This window comes from Bos indicus, chromosome 9, assembly GCF_029378745.1.
Source record: "Bos indicus isolate NIAB-ARS_2022 breed Sahiwal x Tharparkar chromosome 9, NIAB-ARS_B.indTharparkar_mat_pri_1.0, whole genome shotgun sequence".
Taxonomy (NCBI): Eukaryota; Metazoa; Chordata; class Mammalia; order Artiodactyla; family Bovidae; genus Bos; species Bos indicus.
This window is the reverse complement of record NC_091768.1, coordinates 13079736-13105542: the sequence shown is the minus strand read 5'-3', so window position 1 is coordinate 13105542 and position 25807 is coordinate 13079736. Positions and strand designations below refer to the sequence as shown.

The window sequence follows — 25807 nt, the reverse complement described above, 5'->3', positions numbered from 1 at the left end:
AATCCATATTATTCAATCCAATTATTATTCAATATTCAATCCATATGATTCCACCTATTTAAAAAAATATGTTTACTATTAATAAGAAAATCCTTTACTTAAACTTGCATTTAGAAAGTTGCTCCGTCAAGTTCAATATGTTCGATGCTAAGCTGCTAAGTCACTTCAGTCGTGTCCGACTCTGTGCGACCCCATAGACGGCAGCCCACCAGGCTCCCCCGTCCCTGGGATTCTCCAGGCAAGAACACTGGAGTGGGTTGCCATTTCCTTCTCCAATGCATGAAAGTGAAAAGTGAAAGTGAAGTCGCTCGGTCGTGACCGACCCTCAGCGACCCTCAGCGACCCCATGGACTGCAGCCTACCAGGCTCCTCCATCCATGGGACTTTCCAGGCAAGAGTACTGGAGTGGGGTGCTATTGCCTTCTCCGAATATGTGAGATAGTTTTTTCCCAAATGTTCTTGGGCGACACGCCATTAAACCCCTCTCGCTTTCAAAGCTCGGGAAGCTCTTTTGCGCTTTCCTGGGTTCGGTTCTGCCTAGTTCCCAAGCCACAAGGCAGCGCTCGAAGCAAGGAAATCCAGCGGACTCCTGGGCCGGCGTGGGCCCGCGCTTCCGAGGCGGGGGCGTGCCTCTGCGTGACCGCCCCGCCCCGCCCCGCCCCGTCAGGTTTTCCGCGCGTGCGTCCCACCGCGTTCGCGCATTTCCCGCCACATTTTTAAGTTTCATTTCCTACCGCGATTGCCGATTCCTCCTCCTGCGCCGCCAGTTCCCGGAGCTGGTCTCCCTCAGGGGAACAAGAGAACGCCAGCCATGGCCCCACCGCGGCGAAAGGCGACGCGGAAAGCTTCGGAAACCGCCTCCGGGGTCTCGGCGCCGTGTGTGGAAGGCGGCTTGTCCGCGGAGCCCAGCGAGCCCGCGGCTGTCCCCGAGGCCCCCCGGCCCGGCGCACGCAGGTGCGGTGCCGCTGGGGCGTCGGGCTCCCGGAGGGAGAAGCCGCAGGTCCGCGCGCGGGCAGCCCGCGCCGAGGACCAGGCGGAGGGCCCGGCGGCTCCGACCGCGGACGCAGAGCCTCCCGCGGCCCCCGGGCACCCCCTGCCCAGGGCTTCGACTCGCAGCCGGGGAACCGCGAGCTCCGCTCGGGCGCGGAGACCCCAGTCCGGGCCCCCGGAAGGCCCCGGCCTCGGCCCGCGGGCCCCCTCTCCGCATCTCGGGCGAAGGGAGGAGGCGCCCGGTGCCTGGAAGCCCCGGGCCGTGCTGGAGAAGTTGAAGTTGAGCCGTCAGGAGATATCCGTAGCGGCGGAGGTGGTGAACAGGCTGGGGGACCACCTGCTGCGGCGGCTGAACAGCCGCGAGTCGGAGTTCAAAGGCGTCGACCTGCTCCGCACAGGGAGCTACTACGAGCGAGTGAAGGTGAGTCGCCGGGCGCCTCCTCCGCAGTTCCCGGGAGAATACCCACCTCCTGCGCGCCCCTCACTTCCTTTCGGAAGTAATGCTTGAGTGGTCTGTGACACCTCATTAAAACGCTGATTTGTTTTGGCTTTCCATTTAGATTGTAAACTGCACCGTCAGAGAATGTTTTACACCATTTTGAACCCTATACGGCTGCTCATTTTTATTGGTCACAACTTGGAACGCTATATGGCTGCTCATTTTATTGGTGTGGACTCAGTGCTATTTGAAGTTCATTGTTGAAGCTGAAACTCCAATACTTTGACCACCTGGAAGAGCTGACTTATTTGAAAAGACCCTGATGCTGGGAAAGATTGAAGGCGGGAGGAGAAGGGGACGACAGAAGATGAGATGGTTGGATGGCATCACCGACTCAATGGGCATGAGTTTGAGTAAACTCCGGGAGTTGGTGATGGACAGGGAGGCCTGGCGTGCTGCAGTCCATGGGGTCGCAAAGAGTCGGACACGACTGAGTGACTGAACTGAACAGTTCTATTTGAGCTTCCCTGGTTAGCACAGTGGTCAAGAATCCGCCTGCCAATGTGGGAGACCTGAATTCGATCTCTGGATGGCGAAGATCCCCTGGAGTAGTTCTTGTTCGGTCACTAAGTCGTGTTTGTCTGACTCTGCCACACCATGGATTGCAGCGCACCAGGCTTCCCTGTCCTTCACCATCTCTGGGAGTCTGTTCAAACTCCTGTCCATTCATTGTGTGATGCCGTGGAACCATCTCATCCTCTGTCTCTCGCTTCTCCCCCTGCCCTCAATCTTTCCCATCATCAGTCTTTTCTTATGAGTCAGCTCTTCCAGGTGGCCAAAGTATTGGAGCTTCAGCTTTAGCATCAGTCCTTCTAATGAACTTTCAGAGTTGATTTACTTTAGGATTGACTAGTTTGATTTCTTTACTGTCCAAAGGACTCTGAAGAGTCTTCTCCAGCACCACAGTTTGAAAGCATCAGTTCTTCACAGGTCCAACCTTCTTTAAGGTCAAACTCTCACATCCATACATGACTACTGAAAAAGCATAGCTTTGACTAGATGGACGTTTTTTGGCAAAGTGATGTTTCTGCTTTTTAATACACTGTCTAGGTTGGTCATAGCTCTTCTTCCAAGGAGCAAGTATCTTTTAATTTCATGGCTGCAGTCACTGTCCACAGTGATTTTGGAGCCCAGGAAAATAAAATCTGTCACTGTTTCTATATTTTCCCCTTCTATTTGCCATGACGTGATGGGACTGGATGCCATCATCTTAGTTTTCTTAATGGTGAGTTTTAAGCCAGCTTTTCACTTAGCTTTCAGCTTCATGAAGAGGTTCTTTAGTTCCTCTTCATTTTCTGCCATTAGGTGGTATAATTTGCCAGATGGTGATATCATCTGCATATCTGAGGTTATTGATATTTCTCCCTGCAATCTTGATTCCAGCTTGAGTTCCATCCAGCCTATCATCTGCATTATGTACTCTTCATAGAAGTTAATTAAGCAGAGTGACAATATACAGCCTTGACGTACTCCTTTTCCTATTTGGAACCAGTCCGTTGTTCCATGTTCCGTTCTAACTGTTGCTTCTTGACCTGCATACAGATTTCTCTGGAGGCAGGTAAGGTGGTCTTGTATTCCCATCTCTTTAAGAATTTTCTACAATTTGTTGTGATCCGCACAGTCAAAGGCTTTAGCATAACCAGTGAAGCAGAAGTAGATGTTGTTCTGGAATTCTCTTGCTTTATCTGTGATCCAGCAGATGTTGGCAATTTGATCTCTGGTTCCTCTGCTTTTTCTAAATCCAGCTTGTACATCTGTAAGTTCTTGGTTCACTTACTGCTGAAGCCTGGCTTGAAGGATCTTGAGTATTACTTTGCTAGCATGTGAAATGGATGCACATAGTTTGAACATTCTTTGGCCTTGTCCTTCTTTGCAATTGAAATGAAAACTGATCTTTTCCAGTCCTGTGTCCACTGCTGAGTTTTCCAAATTTGCTGCCAGTTTGAGTGAAGCACTTGTAACGGCATCATCTTGAAGGATTTTAAATAGCTCAGCTGGAATTCATCATCTCCACTAGCTTGCTTTGTAGTAATTCCTCCTAAGGCCCACTTGACTTAACTCTCCAAGATGTCTGGCTCTGGTTAGTGACCACACCATCGTGGTTATCCAAGTCATTAAGACTTTTTTTTTTAAGACTTTTTTTTTTTTTTTTGTACTGTTCTTCTGGAGTAGCAAATGGCAACCCACTCCAGTATTCTTGCCTGGAAAATTCCAAGGACTGAGGAGCCTGGCAGGCTACAGACCATGGGGTCCCAACAGGTTGAACAGGACTGAGCAGTCACACATGCAGTGATATTTATCACAGGAAGATGTAGTGTATGTACCTGGTTTTAGATCTTAAATACTTTTAACACTGAAGACCACTCATAATTTCATCTAAAGCTACTTGAAAGCCAAATGAGCAAAACTTATATCAGACTATCTGTCTAGAGCATGATTCTTATTACATAAATATCAAACTGTTCAGTTCTATGCATGGTTCAAAGGAAAAGAGAAAGTTATTAGTTAGAACTCAAGGACAATTAAGACATTTAGAGAGCGGTGTCCAGTCAGAATCACTCTCATTTTTATTTATTTTTTTAAAAACTTTATTTTATATTGGAGTATAGTTGATTAACAGTGTTGTGATAGATTCAGGAGTACAGCAAAATGATTCATTTATACATATATATGTATCTATTCTTTTTCAAATTCTTTTCCCATTTAGGTTGTTATATTGAGCAGAGTTCCTTGTTATCCATTCACAAGTCTCCTTTTTAAAATCAAGCTGATGAAAAGAAATCCAATGAAATTTGTTTTATCTAAAACATATATTGATTTTTAAAAATTGATTCTAAAAGGTCTTCATGTTCATTTTAGAGTTGACCCACTGCCTGCCCTCCAGTAGACCATGGCACAGCAGTACTAACCCTCTGTACCTCTGTCCTCAGCCTCTCCTGTATTTGCCACTGTTCTGTGTTGATTTCCCTGGAAAATTCAGAAAAGCACATAAAAGAACAATATTATTGCTTTTTATTTTGTTCACTGTTATTTTGGTGTATTTTTTATTTTATGCATGCACTTGAATTTCAAAATGGGGTTCCAAACTTTCTGAATTGATTCCATTACTTTGAGAAGTAAAAGATACTTCTCATTAACTCTTTCACTTGGATTCATATTGATGCATTTCCATTCATGCATTTTATTGTATGTAGTATCAAATTCTGGGTGAAAATCTGGAAATTTTCTTGTAGAAATCCCTGTGGGCTTGCCAGTTCATATGTTCTTTTTGTCAATCCCCAGCACCTGACCCCCACCCCCATCTAAGCCACCATCTTTCACCTGAACTTTTGCCTTTCTGATCTCCTTATTTGCCTTCTTGTAATATCTTCTCCACAGAGGCCAGAGTAAATTTTCAAAAATATAAAACTAAAACCTACATTCTCAATGAACACAGTGGAATAAATCTGAACTCCTTTCCAGGATCTACATGTCCTCGCAGAATCTGGGCCATGGCCTCCTCTTCAGCTTTGTTTCATGTCATCTTCCTCTTGTCCACATGGACCTAATTTTTGCTCATTGAGCTAAAATTTTAAATGTTAAATTTTAAATTTAAAATTTTGACAATTCCAAGTTTGAGGAAGATGTGAAGCAACTGAAATTCCTTTATGTTGATGATGGGAGGATAAGTTGGTACTTCCTCTTTTGAAAACTAAAATTTTTTTCTAAAGTTAAAGGTTTGCCTATCCTATGGTCCAGCAGTCCTATTCTGGGTGTATATCCAATAGAAATGAGTGCCCATGGCCACCCAAAGACATATGTAAGAATGCTCAGAATAACTATAATAATTAAACTCAGAACTATTTGTAGTTAAAATTGGAAACAATATTCAACAACAGAATACATAAATCTATTTTGGTATATTCCATTAATTGATTGGAATACTATAAAGAATGAGAACTGCCACTATAGATATAGTGATCTGGATGAGTCTCACAATGATGAATGAAAGAAGTCAGATGTAAAGAGTTCCTACTATATGATTTAGTTTATATGATGTTCCCAAACAGGCAAACCTAACATTTGCTGTTAGAAGTCAGGGTCGTGGCTACTCTTGATGGAGGTTTCTGATCAGAAGTGGGAATGCTGCTGGGCATGGCGGTAGAATGTAGAATTTAGAATGTCCACAAGGCTCACTGTCCTTACTGAGATTCAGCCATTTTTCTTGAATAAATCCTCCTTGGATTGTTGCAGGCCATTTGGTTAATTTACAGAGATCTGAAAAAGCTGAATTTGACCATTTCTGGAGGAGTGGATTTTCAGAGGCTTGTACTTCATTCCCATGGATGGCACTTCAAGTGTTTGTTTAACCCTTGTAGTATCTCCTAGTCAGCTTGGGCTACCATAACAAAATGTCATAGACTGAGAGGCTTAAACAACAGACATTTATTTTCTCACAGTTCTGGAGGCTGGAAGTCCATGATTGGGGTACCAAAATGGCTAGGTTCTGGTGAGGGCTCTCAGCCTGCTTTGCAGACCTTGTTCCTGTATCCTCACCGTGTTCCTCAGCACGTGTTCAGAGAGACATGACTGATCTCACTTCTTATAAGTCCACCAGTCCTGTCAACTAAGACCCTACCCCTTATGATCTCATTACCTTCATTAATTCCTAAAAGCCCTGTCTCCCAAGTATAGTCACATTGAGGGCTAGGGCTTCAGTATATGAATTTGGAGAGGATATAGTTCACACAGCACCTGTACATCTCAATGTGGACTAGCCACATTGATGTGGGGGGCAAAAAACATACGGCCACCAGATAATTGTGTTCAATAAGACAGTCCAGTAGCTGTATTTGAAGCTTACCGCTAATGAGTGAAAGACTCGTGCATTTAAAATATTATTTATTTTTAATTTATTTTGGCTCCATGGGGTCTCAGTTGCAGCACATGGGATCTTATGCGGTGGCATGTGGGCTTCTGTGGAGTTGTGGCACACAGACTGGAGTGCACAGGCTCTGTAGGTGCAGGTCTTGGGCCCAGCTGCCCCACGGCGTGTGCAATCTTAATCCCCTGACAAGGATTGAACCCATGTGCCCTGCATTGCAAGGCAGATTCTTAACCACTGGGGAAGTCCCTGCATTTTTAATATAAGAAAGTAATCATTGATTATAATTGCTATCATTATTATTGTGGTGATGAAGAAGATTCTTTGATGCTCTTTATATATATGATGATATTTATTTTTTAGCCATGCTGTGCAGCTTTTGATATCTTAGTTCCCCCACCAGGGACTGAACATGTGCCCTTGGCAGCAAAAACTTGGAGTCCTAACCACAGGACTTCAAGGAAATACCCTGAAGCTTTTAAAATGCTGTGGTTCAGAGACACTATTTAGTTAGTGTGTGACTTGGAGCTAACACTTAATTTGGATGACAGCTGTAAGGCAAGGGGCCTTGATCAACTAGCCAGGAAGTAACTACACACATTTTTGAGACCAGTGACAGGAGGGTGGCTCAGTGTGTAGCTTGTGACATAAAAGGTGGCATCTTAAAGGTCTTTAATTTTATCAAGCTTTGAACTCAGGGAAAAAAACTGGTACAGATTTTAAACCTTGAATATTATTTTAAATTGTTTTTAAAAATGAGTATAGTTTTTATAAATGAGTATAGAACCTGAAAATTGAAACCAATAATATTTTCCCAGCTCTACTAGTCTCAGTGGGTATAAATATTAGGAATCTTGCTTTTCACAGTATGATTTTAAGTGGAAATTTCATGAAAAAGATTGTAGTGGGTTGGAACATATTTACAGGCAAACACAATCAGTGCTATTTTTCCTGTTTCTTAGATTTCTGCTCCTAATGAATTTGATCTTATGTTCACACTGGAGGTTCCCCGAATTCAGCTGGAAGAATATTGCAACAGTAGTGCTCATTACTTTGTGAAATTCAAAAGAAATCCCAAAGGAAGTCCTCTGGATCAGTTCTTAGAAGGGGGAATCTTATCGGCTTCTAAGATGCTGTTCAAATTCAGGAAAATCATTAAGGAAGAAATTAAACATATTGAAGGTAAGATCTTTGACTTTTGATTCTTTAAGGTCTAATCATATGCACTAATTTCTTCTCCTGATCTTTTTTCATTTCCCTGCAGTAGACTGTTGACTACATGCATGCCAAGTCATTTCAGTTGTGTCCAACTCTTTGAGACCCTACAGAAACTGTAGCCCACTAGGCTCCTCTGTCCATGGGATTCTCCAGGCAAGAATACTGGAGTAGGTGCCATGCCCTCCACCAGGGGATCTTCCTGACTCAGGGATTGAACCCGTGTCTCTTATGTATCCTGCATTGGCAGGCGGATTCTTTACCACTAGCACCACCTGGGAAGCCCAGACTACCTTCTAGAAACAAGCTTTTGCTCTTAATTTTCGTCTACTGCATTTTCTTGGTATTCATCCTAAATGCTGATTGGCTCTCTTTTGTTTGCTTTTGTTTTTTTTAGCCGCACCATGTGGCCCTGTGGGATCTTAGTTCCCTGATCAGGGATTGAACCTGGGCTCCTGGTGGTGAAAGCACAGAGTCCTAGCCACAGGACCACCAGAGAATTTCCAGTTGGCTCTATTTTGATCTTCACTGAATATTTGCTGAGAAGCTGCCTGCACCCTTGGGTATAGGTGGTTGAGTAAAATCAGTGGGACTCCCCTCCTGAATTTGCAAAAGCAAATTACAGTGTGTGCTTTGAAGGGAATGAACTGGGAGACGTGGTAGCAGTTGGGATAGAGTGGGTGGTGGAGTAAAGCCCTGTGGCAGAAAAGAGCTTGATAAGCTCAAGGAGCAAAAAGAGGGCCATGTGGACAAGGGGAGGAGTGACATGAAATGAAGTAAAAGTGGCTATGGGCCAGATTCTAGGAGGACTTGTGGATCCTGGAAAGGAGTTCAGATTTTATGCCATGTTCCATTGAGAATTCAGGTCTTAATTAGAGGGTCATTGATTCCCTTGTGGCCCAGCTGGTAAAGAATCTGCCCGCAGTGCGGGAGACCTGGGTTCATCCCTGGGTTGGGAAGAGCCCCTGGAGAAGGCAAGGGCTACCCACTCTAGTATTCTGGCCTAGAGAATTCCATGGACTGCAAGGTCCATGGGGTCACAAAGAGTCAGACATGACTGAGTGACTTTCATTCATTAATGATTGATTGGCTTCATGCTTTTAAAAATTTGCTCTGACTTCTGTGAAGAAGATAGTTTAAGAAGGCAGTTGAGAGTTTGGCTTTGGATAAGTTAAGAGAATCCTATGGTGAAAAAGTATAGTAAAATGAGAGGGTTCAGGAATGCTGGGGGATGGCCCGGGGGGAAATTGCAGTATTAAGCAGAGTGATAAGAAGAGGATCTCATTAGGGGCTGGAGAGAAGAGAGGGAGCAAAAGGAGACTATGCGTGTTCTGCAGGAGTGCTCAGTGTTTACAGCGCACTAACGTCCAGATCATGTTTGCACTTGGTTCGGTTTGTTTTTTTGGGATTGTCGGTAAGTTTGACTCAGAAGTTTCAGTGGAGTCCTCAGCACGTGAGAGAGAAGGGTCGGGATGCTGTAGAAACAGCATAATGGTAATTCTTTAGAAAGTGTTGGCTGCAAAGGAAGTGGAAGGATGGGTAAGTGGGGAGGCAGCATAGATGCAGGGTCAACGGAGAGTGTCCTTTAGGATGAGAGACACTGGATCCCCTTTGTGTGAAGACAGGAATGATCCGGTAGGAGGGGAGGCCACCAATGCAGGAGAGGGAGCGATGGAAGGAGCGAGGTAAGAAGGAAGGGATCCAGAGACCATGTGTTGGGGGGCCTCTGAAAAGTGGATGGACACTCCTAGGTGGTAATAGGACTAAAGGAGACGTCATGGGTAAGAAGGAAGTGGGTTTCTGGATTTAGTGACAAAGAAAATGAGGGTATGCGGTGGGATTTTCTCCTTGGAGATATGTCCTCTCTCCCATTGTCGTCCTTTCCGAAAGTCTTATCTGGGAGAGGTCTTTCACTACTGCTTGTACACCCCGCCCCCCAAAGCCAGTATCTGTCCTCTAGAAGCCTTTCCCAAATTTCTAGCCAGTGGCCATCTCCAGTTGGGTTTCCCACATGCACCTAGAACTCAGTGTAGATGAAATGAAGTTCATCTCAGTCCAGTCTTTCTTCCTTCAGCCAACTCTGTGTTGAACAGTAGACTCAGCGTCAACCATTTCCCAGGCCAGCATCACGAGATGGCCTCCCCGACTCCTACCTTCTCCCTTACCTCACAGATTCAGTTTTATCTACCAGTTGTATTAATTTGAACCTCTTTATTGCTTTCACTTCCAATACATGGGTCTTTTTTTTTTTTAATAAAAATTGTCCATAATCAAGGTGTACAACGTGATGTTTTGATACACATAATGAACTGACTAGCACGGTCAAGCTAATTAGCATCTTGTCGCAGAGTTGCCTTTTGTGTGTGAAGTGAGAGTATCTGAAACCTACTCTCTTAGCACAATGCCCATAAACAGTACAGTTGTATTAACAGTACTGTATTAACAGTATTAACAGTACTGTAAGATCTGTATGTTAGATCTCTAGACTTACTCGCCCTATATAACTGCAACTCTGTACTCTTTGATGAACGTCTTCCCATTTTCCCTACCTGCCCACCACTGGTAACCACTGTTGTACAGTCTGCTGCTATGTATTCGACTTTTTTAGATTCTTTGTATAAATGAGGTCATGCATTTTGCTTAGCACAATGACTTCCACTGCTGACCTGTACCTCCGCAGGAGACACTCAAACACAGTTCTGTCTCAGTTTCTGTGGGGTCTTTGGGTCCTGGTGTGCACAAGGTTTGTTTGAGCCCTCTGAGCATCTCTGGCAGGTATGGGGTTTGATTCTAAATGTAATTTTGCCCCTCCTACTGTTTTGCTGGGGCTTCTCCCCTGCCCGGACATGGGGTAGCTCCTCAAAGATGCTCCAGTGCTTCTCAGCCTCTGCATTGGGAGCGAGGCATCTTAGCCACTGGACCGTCAGGGCTGTCCCCGAGTGTCTTCTGAGTGGTGCGCATGTTTCCTGAGATGGAGGGGTCATGCTCAAACCTGGAAAACAGGGCTGAGTGACAGCTGAGTTACCTGCTCCCACAAGCAGGGTTTCAGTGCAGGTATTACACACACTGACACATGGGAAGCACTCAGATGGCCTGCCCAGGACGCTGAGACTGGATAGGAAGTGGGCGGGGTTGGGGCTGCTCCTGTCTCTCGCCCTGCTCTGCCCCTTCCTTGGGAGGGGACTCCAGCATTCTGGTGGAGCTTTGTTCCCCAGGCTCTAGCTCCCTCTCCCTCTGTGTCACTGGCTGGGCAAGGGTCCATCCTCCCCAAAGGTTTGCTTGTATCTGGTTCACTCTGCTCCCTCTTCCTTTCTTTCCTTTCATACTTTCATCTTAATCCCTTTAAGACCTTGAGGCCTCAAGCCTAGACCATGTCAGCCTCTCTTAAATGTTCAAGCTGGATTTAGTAAAGGCAGAGGAACCAGAGATCAAATTGCCAACATCTGCTGAACATTCAAAAAAGCAAGGGAGTTCCAAAAAAATATCTACTTCTGCTTTATTGACTATGCCAAAGCCTTTGACTGTGTGGATCACAGCAAATTGTGGAGAATTCTTCAAGAGATGGGAATACCAGACCAGCTGACCTGCCTCCTAGGAAATCTATATGCAGGTCAAATCTGTATCCAGTTAGAAATGGATATGGAACAACAGACTGTTCCAAATCGGCAAAGGAGTAAGTAAAGGCTGTATATTGTCACTGTGCTTATTTAACTTCTATGCAGAGTACATCATGTGAAATGCTGGACTGGATGAAGCACAAGCTGAAATCAAGATTGCTGGGAGAATTATCAATAACCTCAGATATGCAGATACCACACTTATGGCAGAAAGCAAAGAATAGAGAGCCTCTCAATGAAAGTGAAAGAGGAGAGTGAAAATGTTGGCTTAAAACTCAACATTCAGATTATAGCATCTGGTCCCATCACTTCATGGCAAAGAGATGGGTAAACAGTGGAAACAGTGACAGACTTTATTTTCTTGGGCTCCAAAATCACTGCAGATGGTGACTGCAGCCATGAAATTAAAAGACACTTGCTCCTTGGAAGAAAAGCTATGACCAACCTAGACAGCATATTAAAAAGTAGAGACATTACTTGCCAACAACAATCCATCTAGTCAAAGCTATGGTTTTTCCAGTAGTCATGTATGGATGTGAGAGTTGGACTATAAAGAAAGCTGAGCACCAAAGAATTGATGCTTTTGAACTGTGGTGTTGGAGAAGACTTTTGAGAGCTCCTGGGACAGCAAGGAGATCCAACCAGTCTATCCTAAAGGAAATCAGTCCTGATTGGAAGGACTGATACTGAAGCTGAAACTCTAATAGTTTGGCTACCTGATGTGAAGAACTGAGTCATTTGAAAAGACCCTGATGCTGGGAAAGATTGAAGGTGGGAGAAGCGGATGACAGAGGATGAGATGGTTGGATGGCATCACTAACTCCATGGACGTGAGTTTGAGTAAGCTCCGGGAGTTGGTGATGGACAGGAAAGCCTGGCGTGCTGCAGTCCATGGGGTCGCAAAGAATTGGACACGACTGAGTGACTGAACTGAATGACTTCCACATTCATCCACATTGTTAACAAATGGCAGGATTTTCTTCCTTGTTACGGCTGAATCATATTCCATTGTCTGTATATGCCACAGTCTCTACTTATTCATCTGTCAGTGGATTGTCTCCATATCTTGGCTGTTGTGAATCATGCTACAGTGAATGACAGTTGCTCCCTGTGTCTTAATGCTCACTGCCTCTCTGTACGACAGGCCTCTGCCCTCTGAGTTGGTCTGTTGCTGTGATCTTTTTTTTTTTTAATTTGGCTGCCCCACATGGCTTGTAGGATCTTAGTTACCAGACCAGGGTTTGAACCCCCACCCTTGACAGCATCAGCTCAGAGTCCCAGCCACTGGACTGCTAGGGACTTCCTGGTGAGGTCTTCTAAATCACGTCTCTCCTTCGTGCTGCTCATCCGACCTCATATGCAGGCCTTCCTCCAACTGCCAAACACAAATTGAAATGAAAATTTAATCACAGCACTCCCAGATCCCACAATCCTTGGGGGCTCCTTGTTTTATATATGAAACAGAATCTTGATGATACCCCCACTGCATGAGGGGTATCAATCAATACTGGTTAAATGAGTAAAACACTGCCTTGTGGGGTCATTTTCTTCTTTAGAACTAATTTTTGTCTTACAGTTAGTATTTACAGGTCTCCAATTATAATTATTTTTCCTGTGTTGTCAGAGAAAAATGGATTGATAAGCCCTTTCTTCCTTATTATATCTTTAAACAGATACTGATGTCATTATGGAGAGGAAGAAAAGAGGGAGCCCTGCTGTAACACTTCTGATTAGAAAACCTAGAGAAATATCTGTGGATATAATCCTGGCTTTGGAGTCAAAAAGCAGCTGGCCTGCTAGCACCCAGAAAGGCCTGCCCATCAGTAACTGGCTTGGAACAAAAGTTAAGGACAATCTAAAACGACAGCCATTTTACCTGGTACCCAAGCACGCAAAGGAAGGAAGTCTTTTCCAAGGTATCTTGATTATGAAGCTTTACGTAAAGATATCCATAGATAGAAGAGTCGTTAATGTTACGTTCTAGGGCAGTGAAAGATCAACTGGTGCTGTTGGCATTTCAAGAACCATTGGGCCAAGACGGGAGTTTGGTGAGAGATGGAATTGCAAAGGGCATAATTTTAATAGTAATATCAAATACTCAGCTTTAAAATGTTTACTAGCCCGCGTTTGAATGTTGTTTTTGTTTGTTTCTTGCTAGTAAAGAAAAGCAGGACTGGCCTTGCAATCTGACTGCCCTGGATTTGAATCCTGAGGCTTCTTCCCTCATTAGGTGTGTGATCTGGAGCTAGTTATCAAGCCCCTCTAAACCTGTTTTGGTCATCTGCATATGTGGGTTAATCAAAACTACTTGAAAGATTCTGGGAAGATAAAAATGAGGCAGTGCTTGTAGAATCCCTAGTTGAGTTAATGGCAGCTGTGTATTCCTGATATTATCACCAGAGCCTCAGCTGTCACTCCAGCCTCATTCCTCTCTCCTCTGTCTGCTTCTACTGCTCCCCATGCCGCTGGCAGAACTTCCTTGCAGCCTCAGCTGCGATTCTGCCCACTGGTTGGGTCTCCTCACCTGTGTACCGTGGCCTTCTGGGTCAGGACAGGTTTTCAGGTGGTGGTCTTGGGTAACATTCAAGTTGTGAAGACTGGGCTGAGATAGTCTACAGGTGAAGCTGAATAATGGTGATATCTTCTGAGGTAGAAAAAAAATTCACCGATTATTTTCTTTTTCTCTCATAAATTATAAAGGACTTTTAGCACCTACTACTGCTGGACTCCAAGGAAATTGGAGGACAGATAACAAAAGAAGCCAAGTTATCTGATAACAGATGAGATCAGATAACAAATGAACATATCCAAGAAATCGTCCATCATGCTTAGTTTGATGGCTTGTTTTGTGGACACACCTCATAACTTTATATTGCATATATGTAGGAGTCATTTTCTGTAAGAAAAGTTGTTTATAAGAAGGAATTACATGTATCATGATTTTGTGAAAGGAATATAACTTTCTGGAGAAGGGTGTACGGTTTCTAGCAGGGCTATCCCAAGAAACCCTCATTGCATGTGATACAGAAATCTCAACAGGACCCATACTGCTCTCTTTGTGGCCCTTGGCCAACTACCTTGGGGGTGACTGGGAGACCCATCAGCCTAGAGATGAGGAAGCATGCTTCAGTGGCCATGTGGCTATACAAAGGCCAGTGTGGTTAGATAGTTCCTCATATCCATGCCTAAGATAAAAGTGGAGGCGGTCAGGCACTCAGCTGACCTCTGCTCTGGCACCCTTGGCTGGTCTCCATCTCTCCTCATTTCAGATTATTCATATTTAGGCAAAACCCTGTGGCTATGTCTGTGTGTATCTGAGTGGCTAAGAGGGGCAATGAAAATAACTTGTATTATCAATAGATAGGCATGTATTACACCTATATTAGCTTTTTTCTTTTCAAATATCTTATTAAAAATATCCTGGTCACAGGTATATTTTAAAATATATACTTTGTTTGATTTTTTTATCAAAAATTTCAATCTTTTTTGAATCAAAAATAATATGATTTTGATATTATCAAAAAATGAAAAAAAATTGTTATCAAAATAATAATACAGGTGTTGTTACCAAGAATATAATTATTTTTTAAAAGTATAAACTTTATTTGCAGTTCTTTTTGTTAAGATAAAAAGACAGTCAAAATATTAAGTTTATTTTCTGACCTTAAGACTTGAAACATAATAGTTTTTATTACACTAAAATGTACAAACATTAAAATACAAATTCCTTCAAACTGGTAATCATCCATAGTTGACTTTATCTAACAAAAGAGATTGAACATCAACTAAATACAAGTATCATTATGTATAAAATAAAACTAGAAGATATTTCTTTGCATTAAAGATCATTTTCACAATGATACTTAATGAGCATGGCAAGGACTATACATTTCATCACATTTATCAATACCTCATGTCAAAATGTATGCAAAGAATGCTAAAATAGAAAAAAAAATCAGTAAAACTGCAGTGTTCTCAAATATCTAAATTGCCTACATTTTAAATTCATTTAAATGCAAAAAAGTTATTCATCAATTTCAGTTCTGATATTCCAGTCAATGAACATGAAAAGCTTTATTTAAAAAGAATAATCCATACACTGTTGATGGAAGTGTTAAATGGTACAATCACTTTGAGAAACAGTCTGGCAGTTTCTTATACAGTAAAACATATGTCTTCCCTAATCCAACATGAAGTCCATAACACATTTATACAAGAATATACATAACAGCCAAAATCTGTAAATAGCCCAGAAGTCCATCAAAAGATAATGGATATAATGTTTGTAAACTAGAATACTACTCAGCAACAGAAATCAATGAACTACTGATAAAAGAGGGTCTTAAAAACATTAAGACAGGTGAAAGAAAACAAACGAAAGGTCCGTACTGTATAAGCTCAATTATATTACATTTGAGAACAGGCGAGATTTATCTACAGTTTTTTATTTTTAATTAGAACATTGGTTGCCTGAGGTGACTGTGGATTGATTACGCAGGGGCACAAGAGAACTTTCTGGAATGATGATAACTTTTTAACTCCAGATACGGCTTAAATTACACAGGTATAGTCATTTGTCAAAACTCATCAAATGCAATATTTAAGATTTGTGTGTTTCACTGTTTGCAAATCTTACCTTAAGTATCAAACACACACAGATAAATACTGACCTCCGAAAATCATGCTGAAATGTTTATGGGTAAAGTATTCTAGCTAATTCCACAACTTGTTTTAAAATAACATTTTTCTCAGGCATCCCTGGTAGTACAGTGGTTAAGAATCCACCTGCCAGTGCAGGGGACATGGGTTTGATCCCTGGTACGGGAAGATCCCACATGCCACGGGGCAGCTAAGCCCGGGCACCACAAACTACTGAGCCTGAGCTCTAAGACCTGGAGCAGCAACTACCGAGCTCATGTTCTGCAGCTACTGAAGCCTGGTGGGTTAAGCCAACCAACTCAGCATGCTTAAAATTCATTTTCATTATTGTTTCTAATTTTAGACATTGGATTTTAAATGTTGATTTAGTTTTGTTTTTTAAATTTATAAAGCATTCATATGGTCTCAAAGTCAAAGCTACAGAGAAAAGTATTCTTAGGGAAACACAGCTTCCCTGTTATGTTTCTTCTACCCTCTTCTCTCCTTTCCTGATTGGAAATCCATTAATTGTTTTGGGTTTACCTTTTGTTTTTAAAAAGTACAAGCATTTTTTGTCTGTAATATATATGCGTATGTATATATATTTATATGCAACCCCCTTTTTAAGATAATGAGTACATTTTTTCTATTTTTACTTAATATCTTGGCTATCACGCCATAGCTCTATATAGAGATAGCACTCATTCCTTTTTTTGTTTTTTAAAATACTTCTATGTATTTACTTTCTTTTGGCTATGTTGGGTTCTTCATTGCTCCTTAGCCTTTTCTCTGGTTGTGGAGAGCTGGGGGCTCCTCTCTAGCTGTGGTGCGCAGACTTCTTGTTGCGGCAGCTCTCTTGTGGTACACAGGCTTCAGTGGTCGTGGCCTCCAGGCTCTGGGGCACAGGCTGTATAGTTATGGTGCACGGGCTTAGTTTCTCCAAGGCCTGTGAGATCTTCCCAGATCAGGGACCTAATCTGTGTCTACTGCCGATCCTTTGTTGCCAGGCGGATTCTTTATCACTGAGCTACCATGGAAGACCAGCACTCATTTCTTCTTTTAACAAAATTTTTATGCTCTTTTTAAAGGTTACTTTCTATTGAGAATTATTGCAAAATATTAGCTATATATTTCCTGTGTTGTATGATGATACATCCTTGTAGTCTTATGCCCAGTAGTTTGTCTTTCCCACTTCCTCACCCCTGTATTGCCCCCTCCACTGGTAACCACTCATTTATTGTCTTTTATCTGTGAATCTTATTGTTATTTTCACTAGTTTATTTTTTTAAGTTCCATGTATAAAATCATGTCATAGAGTGTTTTTGTCTTTCTCTGTCTGACTTATTTCATTTCGCATAATGCCCTTCAAGTCTGTCCATGTTGCTGCAGATGGCAAAATTTCATTCTTGTTTTTAATGACTGAGTAGTATTCCACTGTATATATACCACAGCTGCTTTATCCATTCATCTGTTGATGGACACTTGGGTTACTTTCATATCTTGACAATTGTGAACAATGCGGCTGTGAACATTGAGGTATGTGTACCTTTTCAAAAACCCCACCAAGGGTTTTTTTGAGCACCCATTCCTTTTTACAGTCTATTTTTGCAGTTTGTCAAGGAATAGTAAATCCATATCTAATTTTGCTAGTATTGCCAAAGTAACCTCCATACAGAATTACCAATTTGCATTCCCAACAGCTGCGTGTAGGAAAGTACCCAGTTCACCCTCAGCTTCATCAACAGAACTCATTAAACTTTGGAATGTTTGCCAATAACTCAAAAAAGGGAGAAATGATACCTCAATGTCGTTATTTAAAATAAACTTTTAATTTTAGAATAGTTTAAGATTTGCCAAAAAAGTACAAAGATAGTATAGAGAATTCCTATATACCACATAACCAATTTTCCATTTTAGCATCTTACATTAATATGACACATTTGTCACAATTAATGAACCAATATTAATGTAGTCCTGTTACTTAGATTTCCTTAGTTTCTACCTGATGTCCTCCTCCTGTTCCAGGAGCCCATGTAGGATGCTACGTTCCATATAGTCGTCATGTCTCCTTAGTTTCCTCTTGACTGTGACAGTTTCTCAGTCTTTGTTTTTGGTGACCTTGACAGTTTTGAAGAGTACCAGTCAGATATTTTGAGGAACAGCCCTCATTTGGCATGTGTCTCATGTTTTTCTTGTGATTAGATTGCAGTTCTGGGTTTGGGGGAGGAGGACTACAGAAATGAAGTGCCGTTCTCATAACATTGCGTCAACGGTACATCGTGGGCCTGACTTAACACTGCTGGTGTGGACCTTAATCTCCTGGCTCAGGGAGTGTTTGCCAGGTTTCTTCCCTGTTAAGATCTTCTCTTTCCCCCCTTTTCATACTGTGCGTTTTGGAAGGAAGTCACTGTGCACAGCTCACACTTAAGCTCACCTCTTTAAGAGCAGAGTATTTACACAAATTATTCAGAATTCTTCTGCATGGGAGATTTATCTCTTCTCTCTAATCTGTTTACTTAAACCATATCAGTATGGACTCATGGGTATTTGTCTCATATTTTGGGCTATAATTCAATACTGCTTTCATTTTGTTGCCTAAATTGTTCTAGCTTTGGTCTTCAGGAGCTCTTGCAGTTGGCTCCTGTATCCTTTGGACATATGTCCCATAATTGTGGTTTTTTGGTTTTTATTTTCAGTACTCATTCACTTTCTGGCACTACAAGATGCTCCAGGCTCATCTTGCGTAATTCCTGCTTCAGTCCTAGAATCAGCCATTTCTCCAAGGAACTTTCTGGATCATTTTATTGTAGAATGTATACTAGAACTGTAGAAGTGTGATCTGGGTGCTATGTGTGTTCTGCTGCTAGGGTGTCATCCCTTTCAGCTAGGGGAGCAAGGAAATAAGTGTATGTATACTATCCCCAGGATATGCACAGCTCACCACCTGTATTTGTATCAAGTGGTACATGAGTTCATGCTGATGCCTCTAACTGTAATCCGTTACCACGTGGGTCATCTTGCCCTCCCTCCTTGCTATCTGTAACCTTTCATTCCAACAGTGAGAAACCTGGCTCCTACCATCTGCCACCCACCTAGCCCATCGTTCCTTGTTCAGTTCCCACCCACACATATGAGCGCTTCAGAATTGCAAACCCATTCCCCTGTGTGCACGGGGCACATGTACCGTTCCTTTCACCTTCAGTCTTACAGACCCTGTTTCCAAAGCAAGTTCAGTCAACACCTTTTGCCCCCAGCCCCTTCAGGGAGGTTGTGTCATATGTTTGTGATACAGTTAGAGCCCCTTTTCACAGTGTGCATTCCTTCCTGAGATCCCTTGACCATCTTAAATGACTTTTTTAACAGTTTGTGTATGTTAAGGTTCACTCTTCATGCCATGAAGTCCTATTGGTTTTGACAAATGCATTGCATCATTATCTATAATTACATAATGTTTTCACTTCCCTGAAAAGTCCCTCTACTTACTCAACCTTCCCCATCCCAAATCTCTGGCAACCACTGATCTGTTTACCATCTCTGCAGAGTTTGCCTTTTCCAGAATGGCATGAATGGATTGTTGTAAATGGATTTATATAGCAGCAGTGAGCACACCTCTCTCTGTGCCACCTTTTCCATATATTTATTATCTGTATATTATATATGTATTATATGCTTTTTTCTGTCCCCCCAAAATCTTTGTCTGTCCATGGGCTATATACCATTATGTCATACATAATGTCACTTTATAAGTCTCAATAGTTGCTTTCCCACTCTGTCCTTCTTCAAGAGCATTTTAGATATTCTTGACCCTTTGTTATTTTTATAAAAATGTTGGTATTGTCAAGTTCCACAAACATTTTTTTCTGGAGTTTTGATTGTGAGAGCATTGAATCTGCAGATGAATTTGGGGAGATGTGATGTATTTATAATAATGAGTCTTTAATTCATGTGCAGGTGCACATCTCTGTTTATTTGGATTGCCTCTAATACTTTTCAGTGAAGTTTTAGAATGTTCTCCACAGAAATTTTGTATATCTTTTATCAGATTTACTCATAGGCAGTTGTAACATTATGAAAAATTGTAAAACAGATAAGTAGACTGAAGAATATATGGAACTCACACATACCTGTCATTATGTTTCTTTTGTATTTTCTATACACACGATTATATCATCGATCAGAAATGATGGCTTTGTTTTTCTCTTTCCAGTGCTATCACCCTATTTTTCCTTCTCTTACTGTGCCTGCTACGATAGCTATTGCATGTCAAACGGAATGAGGATAGCAGCCTACATTCCTGTTTTCAAAGAAAAAACTTCAACTTTTTATGTTAGATTATCATATTGCTATCATCAGATCAAGGTTCCATCTGCATTTAAATTACTGAAAGGTGTTTAAACGATGAATGAATATTAAATTTTATTGGCTGCATTTTCTGCATCTGTTGAGTTGGTCATATGTTTCTCCCCTGTTCTGTTAATGCTACAGGTTGTGTTGATTGACTTTTAAAATGAAAAACCAATGCCTGGTATTAAAACTCAACAGTGATAGGATGGGTCAGAGCTATCCATGGTAAAACTTGGGGAGACAGGGGAAATCATTCTATTGCGTAAAATTCCAAAAATAGAAAAAAAGGAAACGTTCCCTGATTCATTTTGCATAAATACTAAAACTTTGCAAGGATAGTATAAAAGAATAAACAATATAGAGACAAAACATCAGCAAACAGAATTTAGCAACACATAAAAAGCAATAGATCTTACCATAGCTCACTATATTAAGCTCTGACTTCTTCCCCTAATTGTTCTCTATCTTGGCCCATTGTTTGCTTGGTCAAATCACTTGTTTTAATATGTAAGCACATTATTTATCCGTTCACTTCTTTTGGTCTGTCTCCTCCTAGAAATTTTTCAGAATTATATTTTAATGAAGGAAATCACTTAAATGTTTGTTTGTTACTGGATGCTTTTGGTAAAGTGCTTTTATGTTTTTCTTTTGGATATTAAGAAGAAACATGGCGGCTGTCCTTCTCTCACATTGAAAAGGCCATTTTGACAAATCATGGACAAACTAAAACATGCTGTGAAACTGAAGGAGTAAAATGTTGCAGGTAACCTCCTTATTTTGTAAATGACAGACATACCAATAGAATGCTTAGTTCTTTGCTGACTCCATAGTTGAAACCTGAAGATTACCACTGCTGGGTTGAGTCCTGGGGGCAGCACATGGCTGGATTGACCAGGGGTATTGGAGTGTAAACATGAAACCAAGGACGCCAGGTCCAAGGGACTAAGGAAAGAATGTTGTTAGAAGCAATGCTGGGACCTCCCTGGTGGCCCATGGTTAAGGCTTCAGCTTCCAGTGCAGAGGGTACGGGATCAATCCCTGGTCGGGAAGCTAAGATTCCCGTGTGCCTTGAGGCACAAAAACTAAAACATAAAACAGAAGCAGCATTGTAACAAAATTTGATAAAGACTTTAAAAATGGTCCATATTAAAAAAATAATCTTAAAAAAAAAAAGGGACTGCTGGGGAGCATAGACCTGAGCCTGGATGCTATGGACGTCTGAGAGGAGGAAAGAGTGGAGGGTGTGAATACTAGCCATGACAGTTGGGTTTGCCTTAACGTTCTGGTTGGTTCAAGGCAATGAATAATAATGTTGCAATAATGGGAAGAGACCAAAGGACCACTCTTATTGGGTGCTGGTGCTTGCTTTGAGATGGTTTAGCTATGAGGAAGGCCAGGGAATGACAAGCCAAGTTTGAAACAGCACTAAGATGTGGGTAATTATTTTTCTTGATTAGCATACATACCATAAAGAACTGAGTTTTGAAAAGAATCATTCATTTCAGTTTCTCAAGTTGGGCTTTCCTGATAGCTCAGTTGGTAAAGAATCTGCTTGCAATGCAGGAGAGCCCAGTTTGATTCCTGGGTCCGGAAGATCTGCTGGAGAAGGGACAGGCTACCCACTCCGGTATTCTTGGGCTTCCCTTGTGGCTCAGCTGGTAAAGAATCCACATGCAATGTAGGAGACCTGGGTTCGATCCCTGGGTTGGAAAAATCCCCTGGGGCAGGGAAAGGCTACCCACTCCAGTATTCTGGCCTAGAGAATTCCATGGACTGAGTATAGTCCATGGAGTTGCAAAGAGTCGGACATGACTGAGCGACTGTCACTTTCACTTTCACTTTCAAAGCTGAATAGAATAAGGATCACAGAAGTTAAAAGGTTAAACCAAGGATACCCAAAGTGTGGGCACAGAGGGTTCTTTAAGGCTTCACATGCAGGCTTTGAAGCAAGCATTAAGAAAAGTCTATTGTTGATAAGGCTTAATAATTTTATAAACATTAAGTTTTGTCAGCTACCAAAATAACTGAATGATTAATCTAAATCAAAATAAGACAACGATTTTATAAAAATTAAAACAAGATTTTTCTAAATACTAAACTGGATGAATAATGTAAAATATCTGTTAGTTTTCATGTAGTTGAATTAATCCTAATAGAATAAAAACTTAAGCTATGAATGGGGAAGAGGGAAGGAGAAAATATGTTTTTGAAACTTTTAAAGTATGTATTTGAAAAAATAATTAGGTTTTATAATATAATATAATAATTATATTATTTATACATATCTTTGGGCTTCCCTAGTAGCTCAGCATAAAGAGTCCACCTGCAATGCAGGAGATGTGGGTTCAATCCCTGGGTTGGGAAGATCCCCTGGGGAGGGCATGGCAACCCACTCCAGTATTCTTGCCTGGAGAATCCCATGGACAGAGGAGCCTTGCGGGGTACAGTAAATAGGGTCAGAAAGAGTCCTACAGGACTGAAGTGACTGAGCACGTACGCACACATACATACCTTTATTGTTTTTTGTGTCTTTATAAAAAATGTATTATATATCTGTATTGTTTACTACATCTTTGTATGTTTTTCCTGTAAGATGCCTGAAGTTGTTTGTGGAATGAAAAAGGTTGTAAAGAAATAAAAATAAATGCTTCTGTTTTCTATTCAACAGGAAAGAGTGTTTAAAGCTGATGAAATACCTTTTAGAACAACTGAAAAAAAAGTTTGGAAAGCAAAGGGGACTGGATAAGTTCTGTTCTTATCATGTGAAGACTGCCTTCCTTCATGTCTGTACCCAGAACCCGCATGACAGTTGGTGGCTCTACAAAGACCTGGAGCTCTGCTTTGATAACTGTGTGACATACTTTCTTCAGTGTCTCAAGACAGAACACCTTGAGCACTATTTCATTCCTGATGTCAATCTCTTCTCTCGAGACGAAATTGGCAAGCCAAGTAAAGAATTTCTGTCAAAGCAAATTGAATATGAGCAAAACAATGGATTTCCGGTTTTTGATGAGTTTTGAAATTTTATTTTTAAGAAGAACCCAAGAATTAGAGTGACTTTATAATAATTGAAATGTATCACAACAGTGATTGACTAAAATGAATATAATTATTCAGCCATCAGTTTGTCTTCATCAAGTCTAATCAATAAAAAAGGATGGATTATCCTAGAAAAGAGATTATTTAATGGAAGCAAAGGAGTATTTAAGGGTCTCCCTGGTGGTCCAATGGTTAAGAATCTACCTGCCAATGCAGAGGACATGAGTTTGATCTTTGCTCTGAGAAGATCCCACATGTCCCGGGGCAACTCACCACGTGTCACAACTACTGAGCCTGAGCTCTGGAGCCTGCAAGTCGCAACTGCTGAGCCCATGTGCTACAGTACCCCCTAGAGCCTGTGGAGCCTGTGCTCCGTAACAAGAGAAGTCACTACAGTGAAAGGTCCTCAAACTACTAGAGAATAGCTCTCATTCTCTGCAACTAGACAAAGCCCTCATGCAGCAACAAAGACCCAGCCATAAATAAATAAATAAGTAAATCTTTTAAAAACAAAGAAGTATTTAAAGTATAAAAGCTTTATCAGAGTGGGGTGAAAAGGACAAAATACAGATCACCTCAATTAAATTCATCAAGCACTTACTGAACAGCACTCCTGACCTAGCACAAATGTGTGGAAGGTGGCAAGGGACAATGTTAGAAATGATCATTGCCTCTATGAACGGGGTAGATTTTATTGAACATATGAATATATTTGGAAGTAGTGTCCTGTCCTATGTGATAGGATAGGTAAGAGGGAAATGAAAAAATCGGTTCTGCATGTCTTGGGAAATTGATTATCTTTTATAGAAAAATATAGGATACTTTACTACATGGCTAAATATAAAACATAACTTATTTTCTTTTACTTTCAGTAATACTTTATATGTATTTCTGAAAAAGCAATAATACACATATGGTACAAAACTGAAAGAGTATGAAAATGTTACCCTCTCTCCTCTACTCAGCATTCAACTTGAGGGAGCTGCTGCTTGTTAACTTTTTTCTATTCATGTATTTTGCACATTTTCTTATTGGCTGTTTTATTGTTTTCTCATCATCATTTTATTTTGTTGTCATTCTCATGTAACGATTAACTTCTGTGTGGATTGTCTATATTTTTTGTGTCTTTTTGTGAGTGAGGTTTTAAAATTTACTTCTTGAACTTATCAGTCTTTATGTGCAATTTTATGTATCTTGTTTAACAACCAAATGTGTTTGAACATACTAATCATTGGACATTTGGAGAAGAGTTTCAGTGATAAATAAATAGAAAATAGTATGATAAATAAATAGAAAATCGGGCAAACAAAAAAATCCAAGCTTCTTTTAACTCCAGGAAAAATTGTGTCCAAGAAAAGAAAATTAATCATAGTTTAGTTTGAGAATATTGCTCAGCTGTATTTATGAAGTCAAAGTAATATTATAACTACTGGCTATTAATTTTGTCAGAATTATAATTAGTTATATGGAGAAGATAGGGTAACAGTCCGAGTGCTTATGTGTAACAATGATGGTGGAGTTGGGCTATATTGGTTTTCTACTGTTGAATTAAACTTACCATGAAATTAGTGGCTTGAACAATACACATTTATTATCTCACCATTTCTCTGGGACAGGCTTCTGGGATGGGTCTACACAACATCTCACAAGACTTCAGTCAAGGTGTAAGTGGGGTTGCAGTCTTATCTGAGTCTTCCCCAGAGAATTCAGTTTCTTATGGTTGTAAGACTGAAGACTTCAATTTCTTGTTGACTGTTGGCCAGAGATTGTCCTCAGCTGCTAGAAACTGCCTTCAGTTCCCTGCCGTGTGAACCGGCCAGCATTGGCAGCCCCCAGCATGTCAGCAGTTCACTGCTGGCAAGGGAGGGAAAAACTCCAGCAAGAGGGTGCAACAGTCTTATTTCACCTAACAGCGAACATGTAATCGTGTGTATCTCATAACCTTTATCACATAATTGGTTGAAAGCAAGTCACTATTTCCACCCATATTCAAAGGGAGGGGAATCACTGAAGAGTGTTAGGTCAGTTTAAACAACTATATAGTTAGGGGGAAGACTGTTCCCCTGAGACCAGTCCTGACACCAATTGCAGCTTGAGGAGGTTCTCCAAATCATTCTTAGGTTTGATAAGTCACTGGAAGATAGAACTCAACTTAAACCAGTATATTCATGGTTACAGTTTATTACAGGGTAAAGATACAGGTTTAAATTAGCCAAGGGAAAGAAAATGTCCACAAGGGTACCAAACACTGAGGTTCTGTTCTTTTTGCCTGGGAAGTCATGGATATGTTTTTATCTCTTGTCATTAGTGAATAACAATAAACACAAATACTGCCAACCAGGGAAGCTCACCTGAGTTGAGAGTTTTTATTGGACCTCAGTGATTGTCTTGATTTAATGCTATGTTTTCAGTTTTGTTATCAGTTATCCTAGCTTTTGGGCTTCCCAGGTGGCTTAGTTGTAAAGAATCCACCTGCCAATGCAGGAGACACAGGTTTGATCCCTGGGTGGGGAAGATCCCCTGGGGGAGGAAATGCCAACTCTCTCCAGTATTCTTGCTTGAAAAATCCCATGGATTAGGAACTTGGTGGGCCCTAGTCTG

The 25807-nt window shown here is 41.3% G+C and overlaps 1 protein-coding gene across 1 annotated transcript; it reads left to right on the top strand.

The window, feature by feature from the left end:
- Nucleotides 1–697: 697 nt before the first annotated feature.
- CGAS (cyclic GMP-AMP synthase) lies at nucleotides 698–25551 on the top strand. Its single transcript, XM_019967030.2, has 5 exons — nucleotides 698–1411; nucleotides 7316–7535; nucleotides 12859–13101; nucleotides 20828–20930; nucleotides 22836–25551. The coding sequence occupies exons 1-5, from the start codon at nucleotides 812–814 to the stop codon at nucleotides 23185–23187; spliced, it is 1518 nt and encodes a 505-aa protein (XP_019822589.2). The 5' UTR covers nucleotides 698–811; the 3' UTR covers nucleotides 23188–25551.
- The last annotated feature ends 256 nt before the right edge of the window (nucleotides 25552–25807 follow it).

What these genes read in the sequence shown, in the direction of transcription:
- CGAS (XM_019967030.2), top strand. Translation starts at nt 812, where the DNA reads ATGGCCCCACCGCGGCGAAAGGCGACGCGGAAAGCTTCGGAAACCGCC. An exon ending in AGAAATTAAACATATTGAAG is followed by an intron (nt 7,536 to 12,858) that starts GTAAGATCTTTG and finishes ATCTTTAAACAG; the next exon opens with ATACTGATGTCATTATGGAG. An exon ending in GAAGGAGTAAAATGTTGCAG is followed by an intron (nt 20,931 to 22,835) that starts GTAACCTCCTTA and finishes TCTATTCAACAG; the next exon opens with GAAAGAGTGTTTAAAGCTGA.